The 24,362-nt window shown below is 40.1% G+C and overlaps 1 protein-coding gene across 2 annotated transcripts; it reads left to right on the top strand.

Moving 5' to 3' along the window:
• Positions 1-1,091: 1,091 nt before the first annotated feature.
• nfat5a (nuclear factor of activated T cells 5a) lies at positions 1,092-22,533 on the top strand. 2 transcript variants are annotated; one of them, XM_085411984.1, is made up of 12 exons: positions 1,092-1,458; positions 11,170-11,336; positions 13,964-14,585; positions 14,740-14,923; positions 15,523-15,713; positions 15,841-16,013; positions 16,127-16,261; positions 16,363-16,415; positions 16,535-16,667; positions 18,186-18,370; positions 18,456-20,451; positions 21,729-22,533. In XM_085411984.1, exons 2-12 carry the CDS (start codon positions 11,201-11,203, stop codon positions 22,109-22,111), a joined length of 4,191 nt encoding a protein of 1,396 aa, XP_085268110.1. In that variant the 5' UTR covers positions 1,092-1,458; positions 11,170-11,200; the 3' UTR covers positions 22,112-22,533. The 2 variants fall into 2 exon arrangements, with proteins under 2 accessions (XP_085268110.1, XP_085268109.1); XM_085411983.1 differs by having other exon boundaries at positions 1,093-1,458; positions 11,208-11,336.
• Positions 22,534-24,362: the final 1,829 nt, after the last annotated feature.

The following is a 24,362-nucleotide window of genomic DNA, read 5'->3' as shown; positions in this document are numbered from 1 at the left end:
TTGTGTGCTGTTCATTGCTTTGGATGCTTTACTTCAGATATTGAACAAATGTTGCATGATGCAAGAAAAAGGTATATTCCTTATAATGACCTAGTTTTTAGTCTGTTTGAGCTAGCTTTTATAATGAAGTACTGTTAATAATAATATTTTTTAGCTTTTTCAACAGTATTTTGTTAGGATTGGGGGAGGCAATATCAATATTGATTTTGACTATTGAGCTTCACAAAATAAATGTTACTGTATTGTAAAATCAATATTGTGATACTTTGCTTGGTGATACAGTATCAATACAGAGACAGTAAATATTGATATTGATATGATGCAACCTTACTGCATCTACAAAAAAATCTATCCATAAACATGAAAAATGAAAAAACAGTGGCTGACTGGTTATGTATTGAATTATTTTACATTCTGTGACTTCTTGCAACTTCTTGTGACTAGATGGTTGCCCAAAGCTCAAGGGTGCTCACAACCCCTTATGATTGCAAGGAGGCAACCTTTGTGCAAACAGTCTCAGTCTGACGAGCAATGACTGCAATCACTTTCTTAGAGATTGTCAAATAATTACTATCTAATCGATAAAAACAGACAGACGTGCCAACATGTTGCCATCAGTCTGAATGAGCCTTTGTAAAATAGAGTCAGACTGACCTGTCTTCATCTTACAGTGTTAGTATGCTTGATATGCTTGAGAGGTGATAAACTGCAACATGTATTATTACAACACTCGGGACATCACAGAATGTTAAAAAATATCAATAATATCATACTGAGAATCAAGTATTGTGATAATATGGAATCACGGGGTATCTGGTGATTCCCACCTTTAATAGTTATACATAAATAAGAAATAAAATTTTGCATATTTTTCAATTTGTTATAAACAACATAAAAAACCTTACTTTTACGGTGTAAGTGAAATCAGGATAAATCTATCTAGGTCACACGAGCTGGTTCAACCTGATGTCATTTATCCTAAAATAAGAACGATCCAATACTCCTTTTCTTCTGATGGCTGGAAATCCTCTATTCTCACTCGGGCCACTGCGCATGCTCTAAGCAAAGAGAGGCGGGCTAGGAGGAGGTGGGTCGACCCGCTGTAGTCGAGTGTTTGTGTGTCGGTGTGTGTGTTCGTCTCAACGTAGCACGAAACGTGTCTCCTCTCAGCAAAGACACACAAACGTGAGACGTGCTAGATAACGTTTTTGGTTTTTTTTCTTGGTTTTGAAAGTTTTCTTTTTGCCGCCTTAAGATTGTTGCGATTTTATACTATGTATATTAAAACATTCCGCTTGTAAAACGTAATATTTATCCGCCAGGAGCAGCCGACTTCGTTTCTACTAAAGAGTGTCCGCTTCTCCTCCCCTCGATGAAGCGCTGCGATGCCCTCTGATTTTATATCCCTCCTTAGCTCGGATATCGACCTCAATTCCCCCAAATCTCTATACTCTAAAGGTAAGATTTATCTAAAGGAAGGTTACTGTGAGGTCGCTAATCCGTTTTGTCCTTGTCTAATGGGAACTAATATGATTGTCTTGATAGCTCATGTTAAGCTGCTAGCTAGCAATGGTTAGCCTCTTTTCTGCTAGTAGCAAGACTAGCTAGCATAGTTAGTCAGCTCGACTACCCTTGCTGGTTAGTTGTCCATGTCACATGCGTGGAAAAGCATGGTATGTTAGAATAGTAAAGTAAATATAACAACAATTATGTGTGTTTTTTGGTTACACTTGTCATGCAGATTGATGACTAGCATCATTTTAGTTGCCTATATGAGCTAACACAGCTTTGTGAGGTCGCTGCCTACCCACCACATTGTTCCGTGGTTTAAGGTACTTAAGTAGTGCTCGGGTTCTGCAGAGGTGTGTATTTGTGTGTGCGCATATCGCATGGATGGAAAAGTAGTGCATGGCTGTCCTGTGTTTTCTCCTTGTTTGGTTTTAGCGAGTGACAGTCCCTCTGTTGTTTTGGTTTGTTTGGTGGAATCGAGCCAGGGTATCCTCCTCACATTCTCTGGTTTCACTGAAAGAATGCAGTTATTGGCCCTTCAAAGCCTAGAGAGTGCTATTCTGCCTATCAGGATAAGGGGCCCTCTAGTGCCAAAATATATTTTGCCTCTAATATCGCTGCACACTTGTCAGCCAACTGTTATGTTATTATTAGGTGGGTGTTGCTGCATCTCTGGAGTGCAGAACCGTTAACTAATGTTGCATTTAGCTTGGTTAGAGCAGCACTTTGCCTGTAAGTCTGTCTTTTCACTTTTTAAACATCGCCTCAATTTAATGTGCAAAGCAACTGTCACTGAATATGCTTACTCTACTCAGGCAGCTACCATGCATTTGCTTGTTTATGAGGGAGGCTTGTATATAAACTATTGATCCTAAAGTGCAAATGTAACCTGAGACACAAGAATTTATGCATATTACTTTTTCTAAAAACAATGGTGCTATTTCACCCCTTTGGGTTTTTCCCCTTACATTTTAATCACATTAACAAATATTATTCTTTCCTTTTTTATTTTTTTCAAATATTATTTGTACCCGACTGGGCCTTAACTTGCCTGCTGGTCCCACATCTGTCTGGCTGCTATGTATAGGGTGCTCATGAGCCAGCAGAAAGCTTTGCTCTGTGACCCTGAAATTCTCAGTTGAGACTGCCATATGGTCACACCGTATCACATGATGACTGTTTATTTATATCTCTGTAATTGGGTGTGCGCTCTCACGTTGGGGTCAAGGTAACAGACATGCTCATCAACGATCTATTGGGAGAGCTCATGTATGTCAGACGATGTGGGTGAGTAGAGACAACTGACCAAGCTGCCAGAATATATTGCATTATTTAGTGGGTTCTGTTTTTTTGTTTGTTTGTTTTGAGGAAAATGTGAAATCTCAGAAGTTACAAATAGAAATAGTAACGCAGGGTTTACTGAGAAGCAAGCAGGGTCCTACTGGAACCTGGACAGCTCAAGAACTTGTGCCTGATTTTATTACTGCGACAATACATCATAAACATATAACTAATGATCAAGATAGTGATTTTTGGCTATATTTACATAAAAGTTATGCTTACTGGGAGAGAAACAAAGTCTCTTCCTCTTTCTCACAGCAGAGAGACTGTTGTTCCTGTGTGAGGAGAGCAAGCCCTCGAGCAAAACTGTAACGGTGTTTTGTTTTTTGTTTATTTTCCCCCCTTTTGGCTGATTTGAAAAACAATCTGCTAGAGGGAAATGAAAAGTGGCTTCAACCTCGCAAAAAATGAGTTAGCAACAGCAAGGTGAATTGAAACGTGATGAACAGACAGACAAACTGGGATGCTATTTCCAAATCCAAGTGCTGAAATCCCAAAATTGAAAACCAAATACCTACCCAACAGATATAGAGATTAGGGCTGCCCAGTTAATTGATTAATCATGAACATGCTTTGACCCCCTACAGTTAAATAAACGTGTTCAAGGAATATTAAAAATGTTTGCTTTCCCACACAGTGCAGTGCATTAAAGCCACTGAACTTTTATGGACTACCTGGATGACTAACAGTGCATTAGAAGACAGCCAATGACTGAAATTAAATGTCTAGCACAGCGAAATGTGTAGAGCTTGTCCCCCGAAGTGGAGCATGAGTCGTTGTTTGGAAATGACTCGAATTTAGTCGAAATGACGTAATCCTAGAAGAAATTATATGCAAAGAGTGCTGTAGAGTTGTGTCTGCATTGCAAAGCATTACAACCTGGTGATTGAGCCGCATGAAAACACACCACAGACTGGCGTATAATGAATACACGAAGGATGAGAAAAACGGTGCAGTGGTTGCTAACAAGATCATCCAACACCAACTCAGACGCTCATAAAAATGCACCTGTACCTTCCTAAAAATTACTTACTTACATACTCGATCATGTCTGTTTGGCCAAAGATAAGTGTCCAGTAATCACAGGACATAAAGAGAGGTCCAGAAAAATTGTCAACATACTTAACAAAAGTTTTGTTCATACCCATCATGCATGTACAGTGAATTGAGTATTTTGCTTTTAGGAAATCCAGTTAGGCTAGGTGAACAACAATTCACTGCAAAGATGTTTTAATTCACAGGAAAGTAGCACAATGTTTAAGTGAAAACACTTATTGAATTGGGTATTGGAGAATGTGTAATTCTACTACAATCGTTACTAACCAATGGTAAAAGCAATAGATATTCTAGTAAGTGGTTGTGATTGGTGTGGGTGGAATATTGGTTTTCTCCTCATTGTTACCTTATGTCAGGACACAGATTTTACGTTACTCTCATTACTGGGATTAAAAAAAAAAAAAGAAGCATGTTTTGTTTGTAGCATATACACAAGGGAGATTTACTTCCACAACACATTTCTCCCACAGGTTACATACAGGATACATTAACCACTTGTCCCTGGCTGCCTTTGCTTTGTGTAATATGTTTACACTCAGTACAGACATTCACTTGTTTCTTTTTAAAGAAAGCAGGCCCTTCTCCCATTGTTATGTCTCTCAGGTATAAATGTAGGCCAATAGTAAACTCTCCCTTGCTTTAATGTTAATAGCCCTGCCTTCCACTTTATTGACTGCAGTCTTGTGGGTAATTTTTGGCCGTCCTTTAAAGGTAAAGCATGGGCTGACTTCACTACAGTCTAAAGACAGCAGTACTTTCCAGTGAAACCTTTTGAAATATTTAATTTATTACAAGACACTCAATGAAACCATGATTATTCGAAAGTAACGATGCCGTTAAGTGTTGGACAACAAAAAAGCTTGCAACAGCCTATAGCAATGGGACAACAGTGTGCAAGTGCAGCTCTTGCTACTTACTCTGGCTATGTTGAATGAAGGCACAGAATCCAATTCAATGTTATTCACGTGCCACAATATATGATGTATCCTGGTGACTAAGTAAGATGGATGTCAGTTAACTTGTTACTAAAGTTACAAGTAATAACTTTAGTAACAAGTTTCATCTGCTTCTTTCATCTGTGTAAAAGTGGTTTACATTAGGATACATTAGCTAAATGATGGCTTCCAAGAAAAAAAGTCTCAGGGGTGGACGGCGTATTTTTGTTTTTTTTTCAACAGGCCGTACCTACTTAGACAAAGTAAGCAAAGGGCTACATACTGGAAACTACATCCAAAGTGCTTTATCATCATTTAAATTAGCGTACATTGTGCCAATTTTCTGATGTACACCACTGCATAGTCGGCTTTTGAAACAAATTGCATTTGAATCGATTGAAAGAACAGTCATTTGCCTTAAGACTCCTTCATTTAATGTTGCCATTATTGATTTCCTTTTCTTTGGGGGGGGGGGGGGGGATTTTGCCTTTGTGTTTCTTACATGCAGAAATTAATAAATAATAACGCCTACACACACCAGGTGGTATCTGTGGCCCCAAGGACTGCTGGGCTTGCAATAAATGGTGAACTATTAATGAAACTGGAGTTAATTTTTCATTCTGTTATGTGCGTGACGTGCATGTGCACATATCTGTATATTCATAATTACCTGAGACATTTCCTCTTTGAAATATTCTTTTAAAGCATGCTGCCTCATAACTTTAAATCACAATCAAGTTTGTGTTTGCCTTTTCGGTGCACCTTTGGCGGCTTGTTCATAAATGCAGATTGTCTTGTGCAGGAGTAGAAAAGTCAATCATCTCCATATGTTTTCTTTTAATACAATGTCCTTAGAGTTGTTTTTGGACATCAGACAGTGCTAGCTGTTGCTTGGTGTAGAGTGTTGAAATCTCCCCACATGACACAGGTTTCCATTTTTGTTTTTTTGTTTTGTTTTATCCTCAAGGACCAGTGAAATTCAGCCTCACTTCCAAAAAGTTATACAGTTTCTCTAAGTGGACAAATGGTTGGTTCAGTGGGGACAGGGCACAAGTTAAAGGCCACAGAGCTTCTGTTTTTAAAAGTCGAAATGCGTATGGCATGTATTACATGTAGACTCAGTTTGTACACTGTAGAGACCAGAGACTACTTTTAGAAGCAGCTGATTGTTGCTCAGATATGTAGTTGTCACAAAGTTACCTACATATATTAGCAGAGGACCATCTTTTGTATGGTATTGTTTAATAATTAATGTGGCCTTGTGGTTTCCCTCTGCTAGCATCCACATCCCCATGCATGCTCACCTCTATAGCTACAGCCACAAGCAGAATCCATAAAATTATGATTAGGAGTACAGTACAATCAATTTACACTGTAGAAATGTCATTTAAGTAATTTTGTTAAACCTTGTTTATCCATCTGATTTGCACTAGCAGGCTGAAAGCAAATAAAAATTGTATTGGGCCATTTCTTGCAGTAATTTAAAATTTAAGATAAACCGTTAGCTTTAAAAGCCAAAATGGCATTCTTTGTGGTTTAAATGTGGCAAGTAGCTTTTATGTCACTACTCTGGCTTGACCATATTGTTATGTGTTCAAAACCATAATTAAAGCAACACTGTAGGTTGTGATGCATCCCCCCCCCTTTTTTTTTTAACATGGAAAAAACAAACCAAACATGTGCTTGTCTAATAAGTTAATTGTTCTAAGTCTAGGTTAAAGTCAGTCCACCTCCTGGTAGGTTAGTGTGCTGTAGGCTACTGTTTGGACAAGCTTATAGATTTGTCCAAACAGACTTGTCAAACTTGCTACTGTAAAGCAAAATAAGACCAAAATGTAGTGCAGGAAGTGTATTTTGTGAACTGGAGAGTTAACCTACATTTTAAAACCTATTTTAAGGATTGGTCAGAAAACCTTTAAAGAGGTTTTTATCTGTTTTGACAGAGGGCAGTTCTTAGAACACTTATGTGCAGTTTTATAACACTGTCACTAATGTCAGGTATTTTTTACCTGATATCATATGGCTGATAAAACATACTTCCCATCTGAATAAGTAACCTAATATGTGGCAAATTGAAGTACTCTTGTTACATTTCCCCTTAAACAACGTCTCATGAAATGAAAACAGTATCATTGGGGGACCCTATATAAACGCTTCAAAATGAGTAAAAAATAAATAAACTGAGAATCGTAAACGAAAATATTGTTTAAAAATTAAATAATAGACATAACTTTTTCTTCTGCCCACCTCTTCCTTGTCGTGTGAGCCTTGTCCAGAGAAGGCACAATCTCTTTGCATCGCTGACAACTGTGGGAGAAATAAACAAAAGATGGCATTTGACTACAAGCACGTGGGTGAAAATCATCCGACGTTAGTGTTCTAGGGTTAAGCACAGGTGACGAATAAAATTAAAGATAATTTTCCTGGAGGCATTTCAGGACAGTGATGACTGACGAGACTGGCTTCAAGGACTTTGCTGTACGTGCGGAAGAAGGTGTGCAACAAAATCCAAACAGCAGCTGTTGACACTGCAGCAGTTTCTTAGTATGGTGTTTCCACTAATTGAAGCACTTAGTATACTGTTTCTCACACACATTTAAAATTGAGATAACATTTGTTTTCAAACTTCAGGATTTTTTGTATATGCTGCAAAACGGCTTCTAAGCCCACAGAGTCTGTTTAAAAAAGTAAAAATAACATTTTCTGGTTTTCCTGAAAAAGTGAATCTATCACCTAGCTTTAATCGGCGCTACTCGTTTGATGTTGTTATCTTTGTAAAGGTATACAGAGTGGTTCCGCCACTGGAGGTTTATATACAAATGGGAAGCTTAAAAAAGAAGCCCAGGTAGCCACAGAGCTGCACTCTTGGGGAAAGTGACATTTTCACCTACAGAAAGCTTGTTTGGTTTTGAAAGTTATACTTTTGGATAGATTAAATAGGTGAGGTGCAGGTTTATGCAGGGGTGTGGACGCACAACTTCTGCTGGATTTAAATTTAAACAGGAACATTCAAATGAAATTGATTCCAGAAGAATATTTGTTTTACCACATTCATTTTAATTTAATAATCGCCAGAAGCCAAAATTGTACATGAAAATAAAAGCCCTACTTAACATTATGGCTGTTGGACTCTCAACAAAGCATTTGGAAATGCTGCTGTTTAGTTGATGGATTATTATGAGCTTTTTTTTTTTGTGCTTTAGATGGAATTTTAAATTCAAAGAAAATAGAGAATAAATGGGAGAAAATAACAATAGGGCTCCAATTAATCATTTTTATTTCAAGTCTCCACGAGCACAAGTCACAGCACGGTTTGAATATAGACACATTCTTTTGCATATACTGCACACCCTAAACTGGAAAGTGTGCTTCAAAAGTAAAAATTAAATCGCTGACAGCAATCCAATCTGTGCATTTATGAACCTGAAGTGATTGACTCAATAACAATGTGTGGTTATTGGCCTGTGTCACAAGGTAATTGAATCTTGTGTGTGTCTCAACCTAATATTTGTGCACATTTAAACAAATTTGTGCTGCAGGTAAACATGCTAATCATTATTTTTGGCTTTTATGATTCATAAAAGACTCCTTAAAATGCCTCTGATTTGAAAACATTTCTTGGGTAGGTTTCCCACCACGAGCAAATCCTTTAGGCTTAAACTGCACTGTGGTGAACTTTTAGAGGGGTAATTTAGTAGAGCTCTGAGTTGTAGTCAAGAAGATTATAAGATTCTGTAAAGTTTATTTCTAATAAACAACCATTTGTAGTGCATGTGTGCTGTTTTTTTTGTTTTTTTTAAAGAAAAAATCCTATGAACAATGAACCCTTTTACAGTTTGACTTTCTGTGGTTGTTTTGTGTTGCTGTGTGACCAGCAAGCACCCAGAGAGAACGGGTGATTTATACCTCTTTCAGGCCAACAGTGACATTCTTTAACACAGTGTGGACTCCTTTTGATCTGTCCAGTACATGTAAGCCTTTTGCCAACCTTGGCAAGAGGGTACCCAGCTTAGTGAACAGCAATTTCTGTCCTTTGTTTTTTTATTATGTGCTGCTCTTTTTTTAGCAGAAGTGCCATGCTACTCCTGCACATGTGTTGGGAGTCTATGAAGAGAACATTTGTTTGCATGTGATTGAATACTGAAGCATATACATGGTAGGGCTGTGCGATATGACCAAAATCTCATATCCCGATATTAAGATATCTATCGTCCGATAACGATATAAATCACAAAAATGTAACATTTTCTATAAATTCTGTGAATCTCGGGCAGCTCGACTTGCGTGAAGTGTTTTCAGCAAGGGGATTGCGTACCTGGAGTGGAGTGTTTTAACTGATACAGGAAACTATACATTTTTAGACATAAGTTGTAACGGCCGCCGTTTTCTTTGAGTATTTATTACACCGCATGCTGCGGGGAAAAGCCTGTTCTAACGTTTGAGTTCTAACGGTTTTTGTTTTGTTTTTTTTGTTTTTTTAGCACCTGACGGCTCTTTTTTTGCTTCTCATCCGTAAACAATATGCATCTTTCACGTGATTGAGTTTATTTTGAAAAGTCTCAACAGGATCTTGAGCTTTATTGTGAAAGGTTTATGTGGAACAAGCCAACACGCTGTGGTTTTACCGTCGTTGTTGCTAACGACAACGCATAAAAGCAGGCGCTTGTCTGTCTGTAGTGTGGTTATATTAAATATAAGAGAAAGACAGAACTTTAAGAAATTAATATAGCCACTACAGTGACCATCAAAACGATGAAAAAATATTGCCGTAAACAGTTTATTTTGCAACACCACGAAACAAACAATAGCGTAAAATGAAACGATAGATGTTTTTATATCGTCATCCGATATATATCGGTATATCGAACAGCCCTAATACATGGGTTCAAAGCAGGTGACAGCACATGTTCAGTGTACCCACTATGCATGCTTCTATTGTTCATAGGGATACTAGTTAAAGCTGAGGTCATGTCTCGTTGTCAGTCAATCTGTAATGCAATCAGCAACAAAGACTCACTTTCTTCATGCCACACACCACAGGCAAAGATTGAGGGCTGTTGTGATATTCGTGCACACAATCAGACGGTTGCTGGCAGTTCTCTATAGTCTCTGAAGCTCGCTGTGAACAGGTTCACTGAAATCCACGTTTTATTTTTCTAGCTGCACAGGAAACTGATCTCACCGAGATCTGTGAAATATCACAGCTCTTTCTATATTTGTTAAGAAAAAGAAATGAAACTTTCTCTGGCCTTTTGACATTTAGATTGTGCTATTCATTCAGCAGTGCTGTAAGGGGATTTGATGCAAACAATAGCAGATTTTATTTGTTCATTGTGTGAACTTTGGTGATGCATTGCCACCAGCTCAGCACCATCACTGACATCACAGAAGTGCAAGATCATGTGTCTTGTCAGCGTCATCGCTCTGTTGGGAACAAAATCATAGGCAAGTGTTAGATGACTACTACGCATCCTTGGTGCTGTCGATGCAAAGCTGAAATATCCATATCAAGGTGTTGATAGGTGCCTGTTTCTTAGCAACCGCACTACCTAATCATGTGTTTATCTAGCATCAGATCTGATTTATTCCAGTGTGGCTGCAGTGGTCGTTATGTCTACAAAGAATCATGTTGCCATTAAATATCTTCATGACTCTGTGGGTTTTATTACACCAAACCCCACGGGAGGCTAATTTAGTTCATCATAAGATACCCTGTGTTGTGCTAGTGTTGACTGCAGAATTTTTAGAGGATTGCAGTATTGCTTCCACTTGTCTTCGGAAAGCAAATAAGGAAACAACCAGTTTTGGTGAGATACTGTAGGAGTTTTGTTTTTGCCATGAAGCTTGCATTAGTGGAAGTGAAATTGACTGTTGGCAAGGTTCTATTTTGCGAAGAATTGTGACGATTTCTAGAACTAAGCTCCAGCAGTTGTATTATGACTTGGACTGTGCTTGCGAGCAGTTCTGCATTAGCTTCAGTTTGAGGCTAAGATGGCTGTCTTATGCAACCCTTGAGGCCTTGTTTTCAGTAGAATAAGTTAGAACATTGTGTGCTTCATGTTTCCAGGGTTAAATTGTGACGACACCTATTTGAGTTAACTGGCAATAAAGGCAGATAGTTTTTTTGTTCTATTTTTAAAAAGTTGGAAGCAGTTGTGACTTGAAGGTTGCTATTTTCATCATGGTCCACCGTTCCTAACAGGTTAAAAGGAAACCTGCTGAAAATGGGTATTTAAAAACAGAATATTTTCATCTAAGAAGAGCGGGTATGGATCTTTTTTTTAGTTGCATTGTCCTCTAATTACCAATAATCTCATTTATTTTTCAGAAACTAATTTGTATTCTCCTGCTCATCCTTTATGGCAGAGTCGGTATATGACCTCCTCCCCAAAGAACTCCAGCTCCAGCCATCGTCCACCCAGACAGACCCACCCACCATGAGCCAGAATAGTGGGGGAGAGGCGGGACCTCCCCCCTCTGCAGCCTTGGCGTCAGGTGAGCTACCTGTTCAGTCCATGAAAACCATGATCTGGGATCAGTTTCTCTGTTACAAACTATTACCCAAGTCAGCAGGGGTAAAGAAATGTGGCCTTGTGTGAGTGACTGGGGGCAACTTCACCCTTTCATCAGTTTCCGAGGCAAGATTTGTGACTAAATGGGATTTATATAGGCTAGTATGTATTAAGTATTTCAAAACTGCTGACATGACGATACATGGTTATTACGTGTTAGCTGGGCCCCATGTTATACAAGGGTACAGCACCAACAAGTCAGTCGGGGGTCAGTTCTAAAGCCCTTCTGTGCAGCTAAACACAGGATTTATTCAAATATATGTTGTAACTTTAAAATTTTCCAATATTATACCGTATTGATGTCTGTTGTGTTGTTGTCTGTCAGCATCTTTTACTGTTAGTGGTGGGCGATCCTGTTAACTAGCAGCAGCATGGAAAGTGACGTTGCTTATGAAGCCTGACTTGACACTCGCTGTTTGCGGGCCTAGTGAAAAATTTCAACACCCTTAGCACCTGATGTGAAGATATCATTTAACTCCACACAGCTGTGTGCTCAGTAGTGTTGTGTACTTTGGTACAGAGGCTGGAGGCAGTGTTGAGAGTATTTTAAACAATGGAGTAGAAGCTGCTCTGAACCAACTCTACAGTGGCAACACTTTAACCACTCAATGTTTTGATTTTTTTAGAGTGTTAATAAAAACATTTCAAAACATATCAAGCACCATGACAGCGTTTTACCTTTTATATTCACCCACTCTGCAAACACACCTCCACCACCTCACCTAACCAGTTCACAGTATAAATCTAAATCTCTAAAAAAAAAAAAAAAATTTATGTAGTGTTTTAGACTAATGTCTTAACTGGTCATTTAACACTCTTTGTGGCCAGGTTCCTGAAAGCGTGGCCCACAGGCCAGGGACGGTAATTTTATGCATCTTTTGAGTGTGACCAGGAAAAAGTGTTCTGCCGTTCATGTTATTCAATGACAGTTCTGATCATTTATTGTATGTATTATAGCTGAGCAGATAAATACCAATTTGAATTCCCCTGTTTTCGCCTTTGCATCTTTGACAACAAACACCAGCTACATGTACAGCTACATCAAAATTTTAAATTCAGAATGCAGCGTTTGCATGCTGACATGGCCTCTTATTTATTGTTTCACCTATGATTTGGGTTTCTTTTTTTTATAACTTTTTGACGCTTGTACTAAATTTTATTTTTCCCTTGGCTCTTAATGTAAATAAAAAAAAACCCATCAGATTGTCTCAGCTTTACAGATCCAAATCATCTCCTACAACATCCCTCATGTTATGACGTTATATAGTGTTTTAGAGTTGGCATATTGCATTTCACGTTTTCAATTTCTTTCGCTTTATTTGAGTATTGCCCTCTCTATAGTTTGAGTTTTAAATGCCTTTAACAAAAGTAAAAGAGATGCATCTGTTGCACCGTGAACCGTGCACAAGTGTTTGACTCTCATGTTACAGAGTTGCTAACATTTTCACTAATTACAATGGTTTTGTCTACTCATGAAACAGTGAAGTTGCCCCAGCAAACGTTGGACTGTATTTTTCAATATCACTTATCAAAAGCAAAGAAAATGGCCTGATCTTGGATCATGGTGCATTTTGATGTTCTTGACATCAGTTAAAACTGTGAAGGATTCTAGTCATGGTTTTCATCTAAAAAGCAAACTAACCGGTGAACAATCATGTTGGAGAGAGCGCGCTTTTTCTTTTTTTTTTTAACGCTGCCTTTTTACTATCATGTCTGACCCAGCTGGCCCTAAGCAGTGCTGATCAAAAGCATGACTCATGTGATGTCTTTTAGATCATCATTAACCAAACAAACGTGCTTCCGAGTGTCTATAAATGATAAACTTCAAAAGATACTCCTTCCTTCAGTATATTAACTCATCCAGTTTACTCATTGACAGAAGTTAAGTCTTGAATGATCAGCTCTCTTGTTGCTCATTGGCTGTCTCATTTTTATTGCAGGAAGTGCCCTCTGAGGCAGGGAGTGTCTGCATATAAAATGGTCTGCAGTTCACTGCTCCATAGGTCAGAGGCTTGTTTATTCTGTCTCCATGGCTACGCTCAGTCCCAACCAAATATTCCAATTGGCATGCGCAAACTACTGTTTACTATTGAATGCACATTGCACAAACTCTACTGTAAACCTGGCAAATTTAATTTGGCGCCACATTATCAGCTTGCAAATTTGGCTGTACAAGAAAGTTTGACCAGATTTTGTTATTTTTCTTTCTGGCAATGTGTATGTAACAATTTGTAGCTTGCTTTTGTTTTTGTAAACAAGGCATGTCAGTTTTGTCACATTGATTTTTAATCAAAGGTTTTGTAGGAAATCAAAACATTGTGGGACCTATAGTACCCTTCTCAACTTTAACTTCAGAACATTTGGTCAGTGCTTGACAGCTCTCGCATGCACAGTGAGAGCACGTAACCCACAACAGTTTGTTGAAATTAGAGTTGGGAAGAGGGGAAATCTATACAAATCATGCACAAATTCAGCTGCTTGAATGGGACTGCTAGCCTGCTCTGTGGTGAACATCTGTCCTAACTTTTATATCTATATGCACTACTACAGATGCCACCTCTTCCACCTCCAGCCCTTCTGCCTCTTCCTCCCTCGCCATAGGCGTTACATCCTCTGGCCCCTCTACCTCATCGTCAGACCATCTCAAGGTTGCCCAGCATCTCCACTCCAGCGGAGGAGATGGCGCTGGTGTTTCAGAGATGCAAGGTGCGGAGGGTGCCCCCAACAGAGGCAGCAGTGGAGCAAACGCTACAGTAGGGGATGTAGGGCCGGGAGGGTTGCCGGGGCTAGGAGTCCAGCAGCCCCAGAACACTCCATCAAAGCGAAGGACTGTGTTGAGCATATCCCCACCACCCGAGGATCTGTTTGATGACAGCCAGATGTCTTGCCAAGAGGAACCTACCATATCTGGTGCACCAGGTCCCGACTCAGAGCAAAGCAGCAGCATGTGGGCCGATGAGTCTGTCTCGAACTTCAGTTTGATCAGCTCAATCTCCTACAATGACAACACGGAGGTGCCACGCAAGTCTAGAAAACGCACTCCTCGCCAGCGGCCCGGTCCCAAGCCTGCTCCTCCAGAAGACAGCATGGATGTGTTTGATGCTGACAGCGCCAAAGCCCCTCACTATGTGCTATCCCAGCTGGGCACAGATAAGACCAGTTCCATATCCAGGTATGGTGACACTTACTAGAGTACATTTTGTCTCTTTAGGTCAGAGTGCCTCTCCCCTTTGTAGGAATACATTAAGGTCGATTAAGGTTTTGCTTGGGGTAATTGGATTCTTGGATGTCACACTAATGTCATCATCATTTTTTGTCCTCTGCAGCTCTCTCGAGTCAGGAACTGCAGTGAAAGGTGGGTCACTGTCTGCTCAGTTCCCTCAGAGGAGTGATGGGAAGGAGCTAAAGATCCTAGTGCAGCCAGAGACCCAGCACAGAGCTCGCTATCTGACTGAGGGCAGCAGAGGTTCTGTCAAAGATCGTACACAACAAGGATTCCCCACTGTCAAGGTTGGAGTACAAAAGCTTCCAGCAGCTTCTTAACAAACGAAATATTACCACCAAAGGAAGAAGCTGCCGAATAAGATCGAATATAACCAATACACTGAGTGAGGAGTACTGCACGAGAAAGATTGTACTAGCACTGCCCACGTGCTTGTTTCCTTTCTCCTATTTCAATAGCTGGCATTTAACATGGATAACCTACTTGTCTCTTTGATTTCATTTCTTTTTAAAAAAAATTTTTTTAATTAAATCAACAGTAAATCCAGTACTCACACTGCAAACAACCAAACAAGTACCTTTACCTCTTGATGGTAAATCAGGGTAGGGATAGTGAATGAATAGTGATTGCCTTGTATTCATTATTAAAGTAATAAATTCTTGACATCGCTCTTGAATGGCTCAGTGGTTATGAACAGATCACATGCTTCTTTTGTACCATGAATAATGCTCACAGATAAATGATTGAGTTGATTGGCAAATGATTAAAACTTTTATATTTAACTGAAAATCTTTCAGGGCTGAGGGGTTTTGGTTTTTTTTGTTTGTTTTGGGGTTTTTATTAGAATCTGGAAAACTAATTTTATTTTTTATTTTTTTGTCTGCAGTTGGAAGGTGTGAGTGAATTAGTTGTGCTGCAGGTGTTTGTAGCAAATGATGCAGGCAGAGTGAAGCCTCACGGTTTCTACCAGGCATGCAGAGTGACAGGACGCAACACCACTGCTTGCAAAGAGGTGGACATAGAAGGCACCATAGTTATTGAGATTCCTCTGGAGCCCAGCAATGACATGACACTTGCGTAAGGAGTTCTTACAGATAATTAAAGATTAGTTATTACTTGCAGTGTTGATATTTAAAAAGTATTTGGTATGTGCTTTTGTATATTTAGTTATCCCTTCCTTCTCCTTCCTGTGTTGTTTCTACAGGGTGGACTGTGTAGGAATTTTGAAGCTCCGTAATGCAGATGTCGAAGCCCGCATTGGTGTTGCAGGATCCAAGAAGAAGAGTACACGAGCCAGGTTGGCCTTCAGAGTCAGCATCCCCCAGCCTGATGGATCAACCCTGACTTTACAGGTTCCCTCATCGCCGATCCTCTGCAGTGAGTAACAGCCAACTAGGATTCCTGAAACAATTTGATGGCTAATATTTATAATATGTTTTAGTTTTATGTTATGTTATTAATGATAGTTTGAATCTTCTTTTACTCTTCAGCTCAGCCAGCAGGAGTGCCAGAGATCCTGAGAAAGAGTCTCCACAGCTGCTCAGTGAAAGGAGGCGAGGAAGTTTTTATAATCGGAAAGAACTTCCTTAAAGGAACCAAAGTTATTTTTCAGGAGAACATTACAGGTGTTGTAGCAATTTCTTTTGTCAGTAGCATTGTAGCTCGATGTCATGTGTGTTAATGGTTTTCTGCATATAAACCCTCTCAAATCTTTTTGAATTCTCAGATGATAATTCCTGGCAAGCCGAAGCAAAGATTGACATGGATCTTTTCCATCAGGTATATGCAAGTGGGGATGATGGTGATCCCCTTGAGTTTTTCACTGAATAATCTAAGCTGCTGTATCAAACCTGTTTTTTGGCATACACTTGACACAAAAATGTGATCTTTTTTTCCAGAATCACTTGATAGTGACAGTCCCTCCGTTTCACAACCAGTCAATCACTTCTCCTGTTTCTGTGGGTATTTTTGTGATGACCAATGCCGGTAGATCACATGAAGCCCAACCCTTCACCTACACTCCAGACTCGGGTAACAGCAAGCATGAAAGTTACATAGTTCACGATTTTCAGCCGTCGTGGCATTGATGGCTTTTAAATGTTGACACTTATTGCTAAGTGTGACACTTATGGGCTATTTATGTTTTGAAGAGAGTGAATAGAGCTAACATAGTACTGTTTTCAGATAGTTATAACAAGTTTTAATAGCACTACACCATTATAATCAATCATATAGACAAATCTAATGGCTGATTAAGCAATGCCGCAATTATTGCTGTCACAGACACATTTACCCTAATGGCAAAAAGAGATGTAGGGATCACTGGCAGTCCTTTGTGTTTCCACTAATAGATGAAGGTTTAATATGTAAATGTGTAGCAGATATAATTGGTCCTGACATTGGAGCATGTCTGGAACAGGTGGCATAGCATTCAGCGATCTTATTATTAACAAGGGATTGTAGTAGCAGGATGGTAGTTTATTTAAATAATCTGAATTATTTGTTTTATTGTTATTTTAGGAGATGTAGCATTTAAGAAATGTATAATTATAAGTCTCAGCAGTTGATTTATTGTAAGTGATCTCTACTAAAAACTCTTGGAATATCGTATTGATTTACTTGAAATCTGCAAATGTCAAATACATTTAATAAAACAGACACTTATGGCTTTTACTTTACAAGGTTATTTAATTGTTTTTTCTTCTTGTGTTTCATTTAAAAAATTAAAGCTCACAATGGCACAGAACTGTCAAAGCCCCCCACCAGCTGAGATAAAAACGGGAATTGTTTAACTCACTGAAAATCCTGTTTAAGTGGATCTGTAAGTTCATATCAGCGTAATGTTGGAAGATGAAAGGGGACTTTTGCGTGGGTTCAAGTAATTTTAGGCACGGTGAAGCTGGTAGCCTGAGTCTGAGTGACAAGGGGAAAAGAAGAAACTGCACAGAAAATAAAGAGGAGGTGGATCACAGGTAAAAGTGGGAGAGTGAGAGGGAAATGGTGAAGGTGCAGGGTGTCAAAAACAGCCTCCATATTTAAGACACAGAACGCTATCTAATCCGCTGGATAGAAAGGTTTACTAACAAAATGTGTCAGAATGCTTTGCTGCTGTCAGGCCCGTCATCAGAAACATCTATTTCTTGGTTTTAAAATTCCTGGTTGAACTTTGGAAACTCCTTCCTTTTTAAGCTGGATGTTGAAGCTTAGTAGTTTTAGTTGATTCAATTTAAGTTTAAAACAGGAACACAAAGTGGCTGTTTGCCATGTGCGCAGTCTAACAAGTAATATTCGTAGTTGGATTACAAAAAGCGTTTTGATGGCAAGTGGTCATGGTAAAAGTAGATAATACCCTCCTGGTTTGTATGATTGTTGCAAACTGCCTTGTGCTTGGTGTTGGATGGGTTTTGTTCTCCACATCATCCATTAAAAACATGGAACATGCAGCTTGTCATGTATTGTCATTTGTGCTAAGCTCCTCATGTAGATTTCAAGTGCCTAATTGTTGCCATCTCACATTCTAACAGTCCTTTTCTCCACTCTTACCTCCAGCTGATAACTCAAATGTCCTGACAGTAAAAACGGAGGGGATATCCATGGTCAAGACCTGCTTATTTGATACCCCGATCAAATCTATGCCCTCTGAACAAACAGAAATCTCTGACCAGACATCCAAACGGCAAGAGGACACACCTATGGAAGTGTCTAGCAATCCACCATCCACAGAGGTCTTCAAAGTAAGATACCCCCTGCTTTTTGAGGAAGAGATTTTAAAATATTTACTTGAGAAATACGGTCTGTAACACTGTTTTTCTTTCTCAGTCATCCCCTGATCCACTCATCGCAGTGCAGCAGACTCTGGACCTTGGCTCTAGTTCTCATCCAGGTGGAGAGTCCTTTCAGAGAACAATGCCTTTACCATCAGAAGATGTGGACCTTCCCCAGGCACCCCCGGTCTTCCCTAGCTTAGAGTCCCTCAGCACGATACAAAAGCAAGAAATTGCCCCAACAACCTCCTTCTCTGTGTCAGGAGACACCACAATACCACCTGTGACACCAGAAGTCCCCCAGCAGTTCCTTAGAGACCCCCAGGAAAGCTTGTCACCTGAGAGTTCCAGTAGTAGTGCAGGGGTGGTGGTTGTGGCCATGCCACAGATAGCACCTTCCTCTCAGGCACAGCCACAGCAGTCCCAGGTCTCCCTCTTTCCCCAGGAAGAGGTGGCCCAGCTGGAAAGGGCAGTTAGAGAACTCCAGGGGGGAAGTAACACCACGCTCCAGCAGGTGTTAGAAGCAGCTGTAGCTCAGCAGCAGCTAAATTCTGTGCTGTATAGCCCCACACCTTCTGCAGAATCCCTTCAGCAGCATGTCCAGGAGAACATGAACAGCCTTAGACTGGGGAGTACAGATAATTCACTGTCAGCACAGCAACAGCTACAGATACAACAACAGGAGCAGCAACAACAAATACAACAGCAGTTTCAACAACAGCAACAAATACTTGGAAACCTTCAGCAGCAACAGCAGCAAGTCATCAACAACATACAGATGCAACAGCAACTTATATTACAGCCACAAGAGCAACAGCAAATTATGGAGAATATTCAACAACAGCAATTGCAACAAAATCAGCAACAGCAAGTTCTAAACAATATTCAGCTTCAGGATCAGCAACAACAAAATCATATTCTTACCAATTTACAGCAACATCAGCTGCAACAACAGCAGCAGCAGCAAAATCAAGCGTTGAGCAACCTACAACAGCAACAGCAGCAACTTCAAGAGCAGCAGGTTTTGGAAAATTTACAGCAACACCTTCAGGCCAGCTCTCTCCTTCAACAGGCTGGAGAACTGCTTACTATCCAGACTAGCTTCCCAACACAACCTCCTTCACACACATCCCCCCCACAGCAACTCTTCCAGTCGCCTAGGCCCATGGCCGAAACCCAGGGGTCCCAACAGCAGGTCCAGGCTGCCCTCATCCAGAATACCCTGACCGTACTGACTAGTGGCAGTCTCAACTCAGAGCAGCAGTCCACAGGATCAACCCTATACCTGACGCCGAACCATCAGCCCCAGCAACAGCAGCAGCTGGCATTCATCTCCTCCATGGAGACATCAGCCAGCCAACATCAGTCTGTTTCAATGTTTCAAAATCAACCGCAGTCTCAAATGCAGCAACAGAGCACCCCAATGGATCAGCAGCAGTCCCCACAGCAGAACCAACAACAACCAGCACAGCTTCCAATGGGCCAGCAGGGTTCCTTATTTCAAAGTATTCCCAATCACTCACAGGGCAACCCTGCACCACAGCAAACAGGTCTGCTTCTCTGCACCACAGATCTGAACCCACAGGCTATCGCCCCTACTATTCTCTTTAGCACCCAGACCCAAGGCCCTTCCCCTATGGGGACCATTAGCGTTGGAATCACCCAGTCAGATACAGCAGAGCCCATGTCCTTCCAAGACCAGAGCTCTTCGGGCAGCAACTCAACAACCACTGAGAACCAACAACAGAGCTTGTTCCAGGAACAGCAGCCAATGCAAGTGGGCCCAAGTTCAAGCTCCGTCCAAAACAATCAACCTGTGGAGCTGTTCATACCACAGACAAATCTGTCCAGCTTGCAGAGTACTATTGCCTCACAGGAGCTCAACAACCAGGCTCCAGCCCCCGCCACAACCATCTTTGTGGTGCAGGGTGGTGTGGGTGTGGTAGCCAGCCCTGGTCAGCAGCCCCCAGAGCAGCTTTTCCAGACATCTGTGGGTGGCAATGTGGCTTCTCAAGGACAGGCCAGTCTGTTTGTTTTTGGCATTCAGAATGGTAAGACAATTTTGATCCTCTACACCTTTTAATGTAGAGTAAATCAAAGTTACCCATGTTAAATTCTTATTTTCTGAAGAATATGGTACTATCATGCTCGACCTATTAACTTGTATATATCCATATCCGGTTCCTGGTGACTATTCTCTTAGTCGGCTAAATGAGAGGGATAAAAAAATGAGTCTGATTAGTCTAAAACTAAGAAACACTCTGATATTAAGAATATTGGACAATGTCAAAATCTCTAAACAAAGGCATTTGAAACCATTAATCACATTTATTAACAATAAATCATGCCTCCTAACTGTGCGGTACCTCACATGTTGCGTTATGAATATTTCACGTTTTACTCCAGACAATGAAGAAAAGGCAAAACACTTAAAATAATCCAATATTAAATATAATAAGAAAACATGGTACTAAAAAAGATTTTCACATATTATTAAAATATGACAAATTGACATCCGAGAAATGAATAAATTGCAACTGAAAAGTGTTGCGTATTGGGCTGTGCATTGCGAATGATGCACCTTGTTCGAAAACTCTTGACAACCACTTAATTAAAAGTTAAAATCTAAAAGAACAAATCAGTAAATAATCTAGCCATTTGCTTCTGCTTATCTAAAGTTGGGTCACGGGTCAGCAGCCTAAGCAGAGAATCCCAGACATCCCTCTTGCCAGCCACCACCTCCAACTTCTCAGAAGAAACATTGAGTTGTTCACAGCCAGCCGAAAGGTCTAATCTCTCCTGTGTATCCCAAGTGGGACATGCCCATCTGGAACATCTTACTCAGGAGACAACCACCTCAAATGACCCCTTTTGATGTTGAGCGGCTCTACTCTGAGCCCGTCCTGAATGACTGAACTCCTCACCGTATCACTCAGGGAGAGTCCATCCACCCTTCAGAGGAAGGGTACCGCTCGTATCCGCAAACTCATTCTTTCGCCTTTAAAAGACCTAACCCTAATAGTCTTAACAAAAAAAATCAAGCCTGATTAACAGATTTATGGCATTTGTCAACAACATTGCTCCATCTGGTGATAGATGGCTGCATAGCATCCAGGACACAATATACCGGCATTTGGCATCAATTAAAATTTGAAAGAATTAGATTAAACGGCTAGTATGTCTGATACCCACTAGTGACAGTAGTGATAATTGGTCATCTAGTCAGGCACAGCTCTAATCCATATGCTTTTTGTGTTACTCCATTGCTACAGTTATATGCTACATTTACTGTTTAATGATGGATAAAATTATTTTCTTTTTCTTTTAGACTCATCCCAGCTGCTCACTTCTTCTGGACCCAGCCAACCTGCGCAGAACCAAATCCCGAACTCCGGTCACATGCAGACTCTGCTGGATCAGCCCATGGCCCAGGCTGCCTCCCCAATCCCAGCTACCATGCATGGCAGCTTGCAGAACACCCTTCAGGCACAAATGCAGACCACCTTGGAGAACGCAATGCAGGCAAACACACAAACAGCCCTTCAGTCCAGTTTACAAGGAAACATAGAAGCGAGTCTACCAACACCAATGCAGACCAGTCTACAGACACAGATACAGAGCAGCTTACAGAATCAACTGCAGGCATCCATATCAACATCGTCCAGCATGGATAAAATTGAGGACCTACTAGAAAGCCTACAGAAGCAGTGATTATTGTTTGGACCATTGTCAGCACTTAGGGGGTGAGTGATGTGTATGTAGCTCAGAGTTATACACCCTAAAAATAGCCGTGTGTAGGGGTTTGTGCCAATGCTTAAAAAAAAGTCATTTAAATATTTAAGAATTACTTGCCCTTTTTACTGAAAACCCAAATCATGAGTTCATGTGACCTGTTTTTAAGAAATATTTATCATTAACTGTAGCCTCCATTTATCCATTGTTCTTGAATTAATGAACCCACCTTTGTTATTACTCCTCTTGCAGGATCAGAGAGGCCTGTAATAACTGCTTTATCCAGCCGCACAAATGCAGTGTTTTGTTGCCAGTTGTTGTTTTTTTTTCCTGTTTCTTTTTAAAATAATGTGAGCCTAAGAGATGATGACGGTGGTGGTAATGATTATGATTATGATGATGAGGATAAAAATATTTGTGGGAAAAAACAGGAAAGGGATAAAGAATGTCAGCAACAGAGGAACGGTGACAGAGGAATGGTGCCGTGATGGGAGAGTGTTGTGAAAGCAGATTTAAAAATAAAAAACAGTCAGTTATGGAATATCAGATTGCACATAACTGTCAGATAAAGGCAGAATCTCATTTTGAGTGTGTAAACTCCCCAAGATTTCATTTCACTTTGAGACAGTGGGTGTTTTTATTTTTTATTTTTTTTATTTTGTCAGTTTGGGAGATTAGCTGATGTAAAAACAGGGATAAAATCACGTCACAGTAATTCGATTTAAACTTCTTTTGCTGTGGAGAATATGAACAATCATGCTGTTAATACACAGCTTACATTTGCATATGTCAAAAATGCCATTAAATTTGCTCCAAGAGTACAGAATATTAGACTGTACAGTTCTTTGTAGGATAATGTTTCATGTTTTCTTTTAATAACATTTACTGGCATGGGTGGAGTCTGCACTCAAGCGGTTTGTTATTAGAGGCAGCACAGTTTAATATTAGTGTCGGCACCACAAGTATGAAATGAATTTTTATCACAAAAAGTCCGGTAAAGACATTGTGTTACTGAAAGCACCCTGGTGAGTTGAGGGAATATTGCACACTCATAAATGAGATTCATCCATGTGACGTGGCCTTTGTTGGCACTTCCCAGTGTTCTCTTATGTGCAGGCCTTTCTTGGTGAAATTTTAAATAGCATTCAACTATTTAGGGTGTGTTTTGTTTTTTTTCTCCTTTTGTTGCTTTTGAAAATTAACTCTTTATCAGTTAAATGTGGATAGAAAAAAAAACCTTTCCACTAGTGAAAATGGAGTGTTGTGTGGTTTTATAAACATTTTATCTAAAGCACTTTATAACCTCTTTTGTGTAACCTGCTACTCCTTATATCCATCCACAGCTCTCTACTGATCTAAGATGAATTTGTACTCTGAAACGTCCAGTGGGTGGGGTTAAAAAAAAAAAGAAGAAGAAGAAGAGGGGGGAAAAGCTGAAAGCAGTCATCTTTGTACAAATAGATACATCATTTTTACATTTTCTCTCATGTCAGAGTATTTTTGAGGTCTAGACAACTTTGTATAGAACGTCTGCTCACTGTTGAGTCCCTCTTTGTATTCAGTCCCAGTGGTCCAGTCAAGTCTATCCAAAAACAGCCATTCCTACAAACGGCATTGTCACTTGTCAGTGTTTGAGTGGTAACTAGGCCTTTTGTGTTTTAGACACTGACAACACATCTGAAATACTGATTCATTTAGTTTGTACATTTACATGAAGGATCTTCATTGTTTTGTTTTTTTTCTTTTGTACTAAGTCTCGGTTTTTCTCGTTGGAATGTTTTTACTGTTGTTCGTGTTGTGTTTCGATATTAAGTTTCTGTTTCTGTTTGTAGCCCGTGCAGGTTGGCGCCGCATGAAGCTGGCTCCTGTTCTTTGTGTTGTGAACAGGGGCTCACTGGTAGATGAAATCTGTTACATAGAGGTTGCCATTTTTGATTCCATCCTTGGTGCTATGTAGAGGAGTAATGGACACTTCTGTCGTCATGTTAGTACAGTTTGTACTATCAATAGCACTTGCATTCGTTTTTAGTTTGGAAGAAAAATCGAGTCTACAGTGCTGGCTGTTGTTGAGGGATCAGACTGGAGTGCAACCCACCCAGGCATACCAAAGCTCCTGATTGTGAATGGTCGCCATTTTGTCCTCGCCATCGTAACGTTTACTCATTTGCATTTGTTTGTTCACATAATGCAGCTCTCACATGGCTAACAATTCAGCATGCTGGGGGGGTTG

Source organism: Rhamphochromis longiceps, linkage group LG7, assembly GCF_057381845.1.
Source record: "Rhamphochromis longiceps isolate RC_006_pf linkage group LG7, R_longiceps_female_GT1.1, whole genome shotgun sequence".
Classification (NCBI taxonomy): domain Eukaryota; kingdom Metazoa; phylum Chordata; class Actinopteri; order Cichliformes; family Cichlidae; genus Rhamphochromis; species Rhamphochromis longiceps.
Note: the sequence above shows the minus strand (reverse complement) of the source record. Positions and strands in the feature narration are given on the sequence as shown.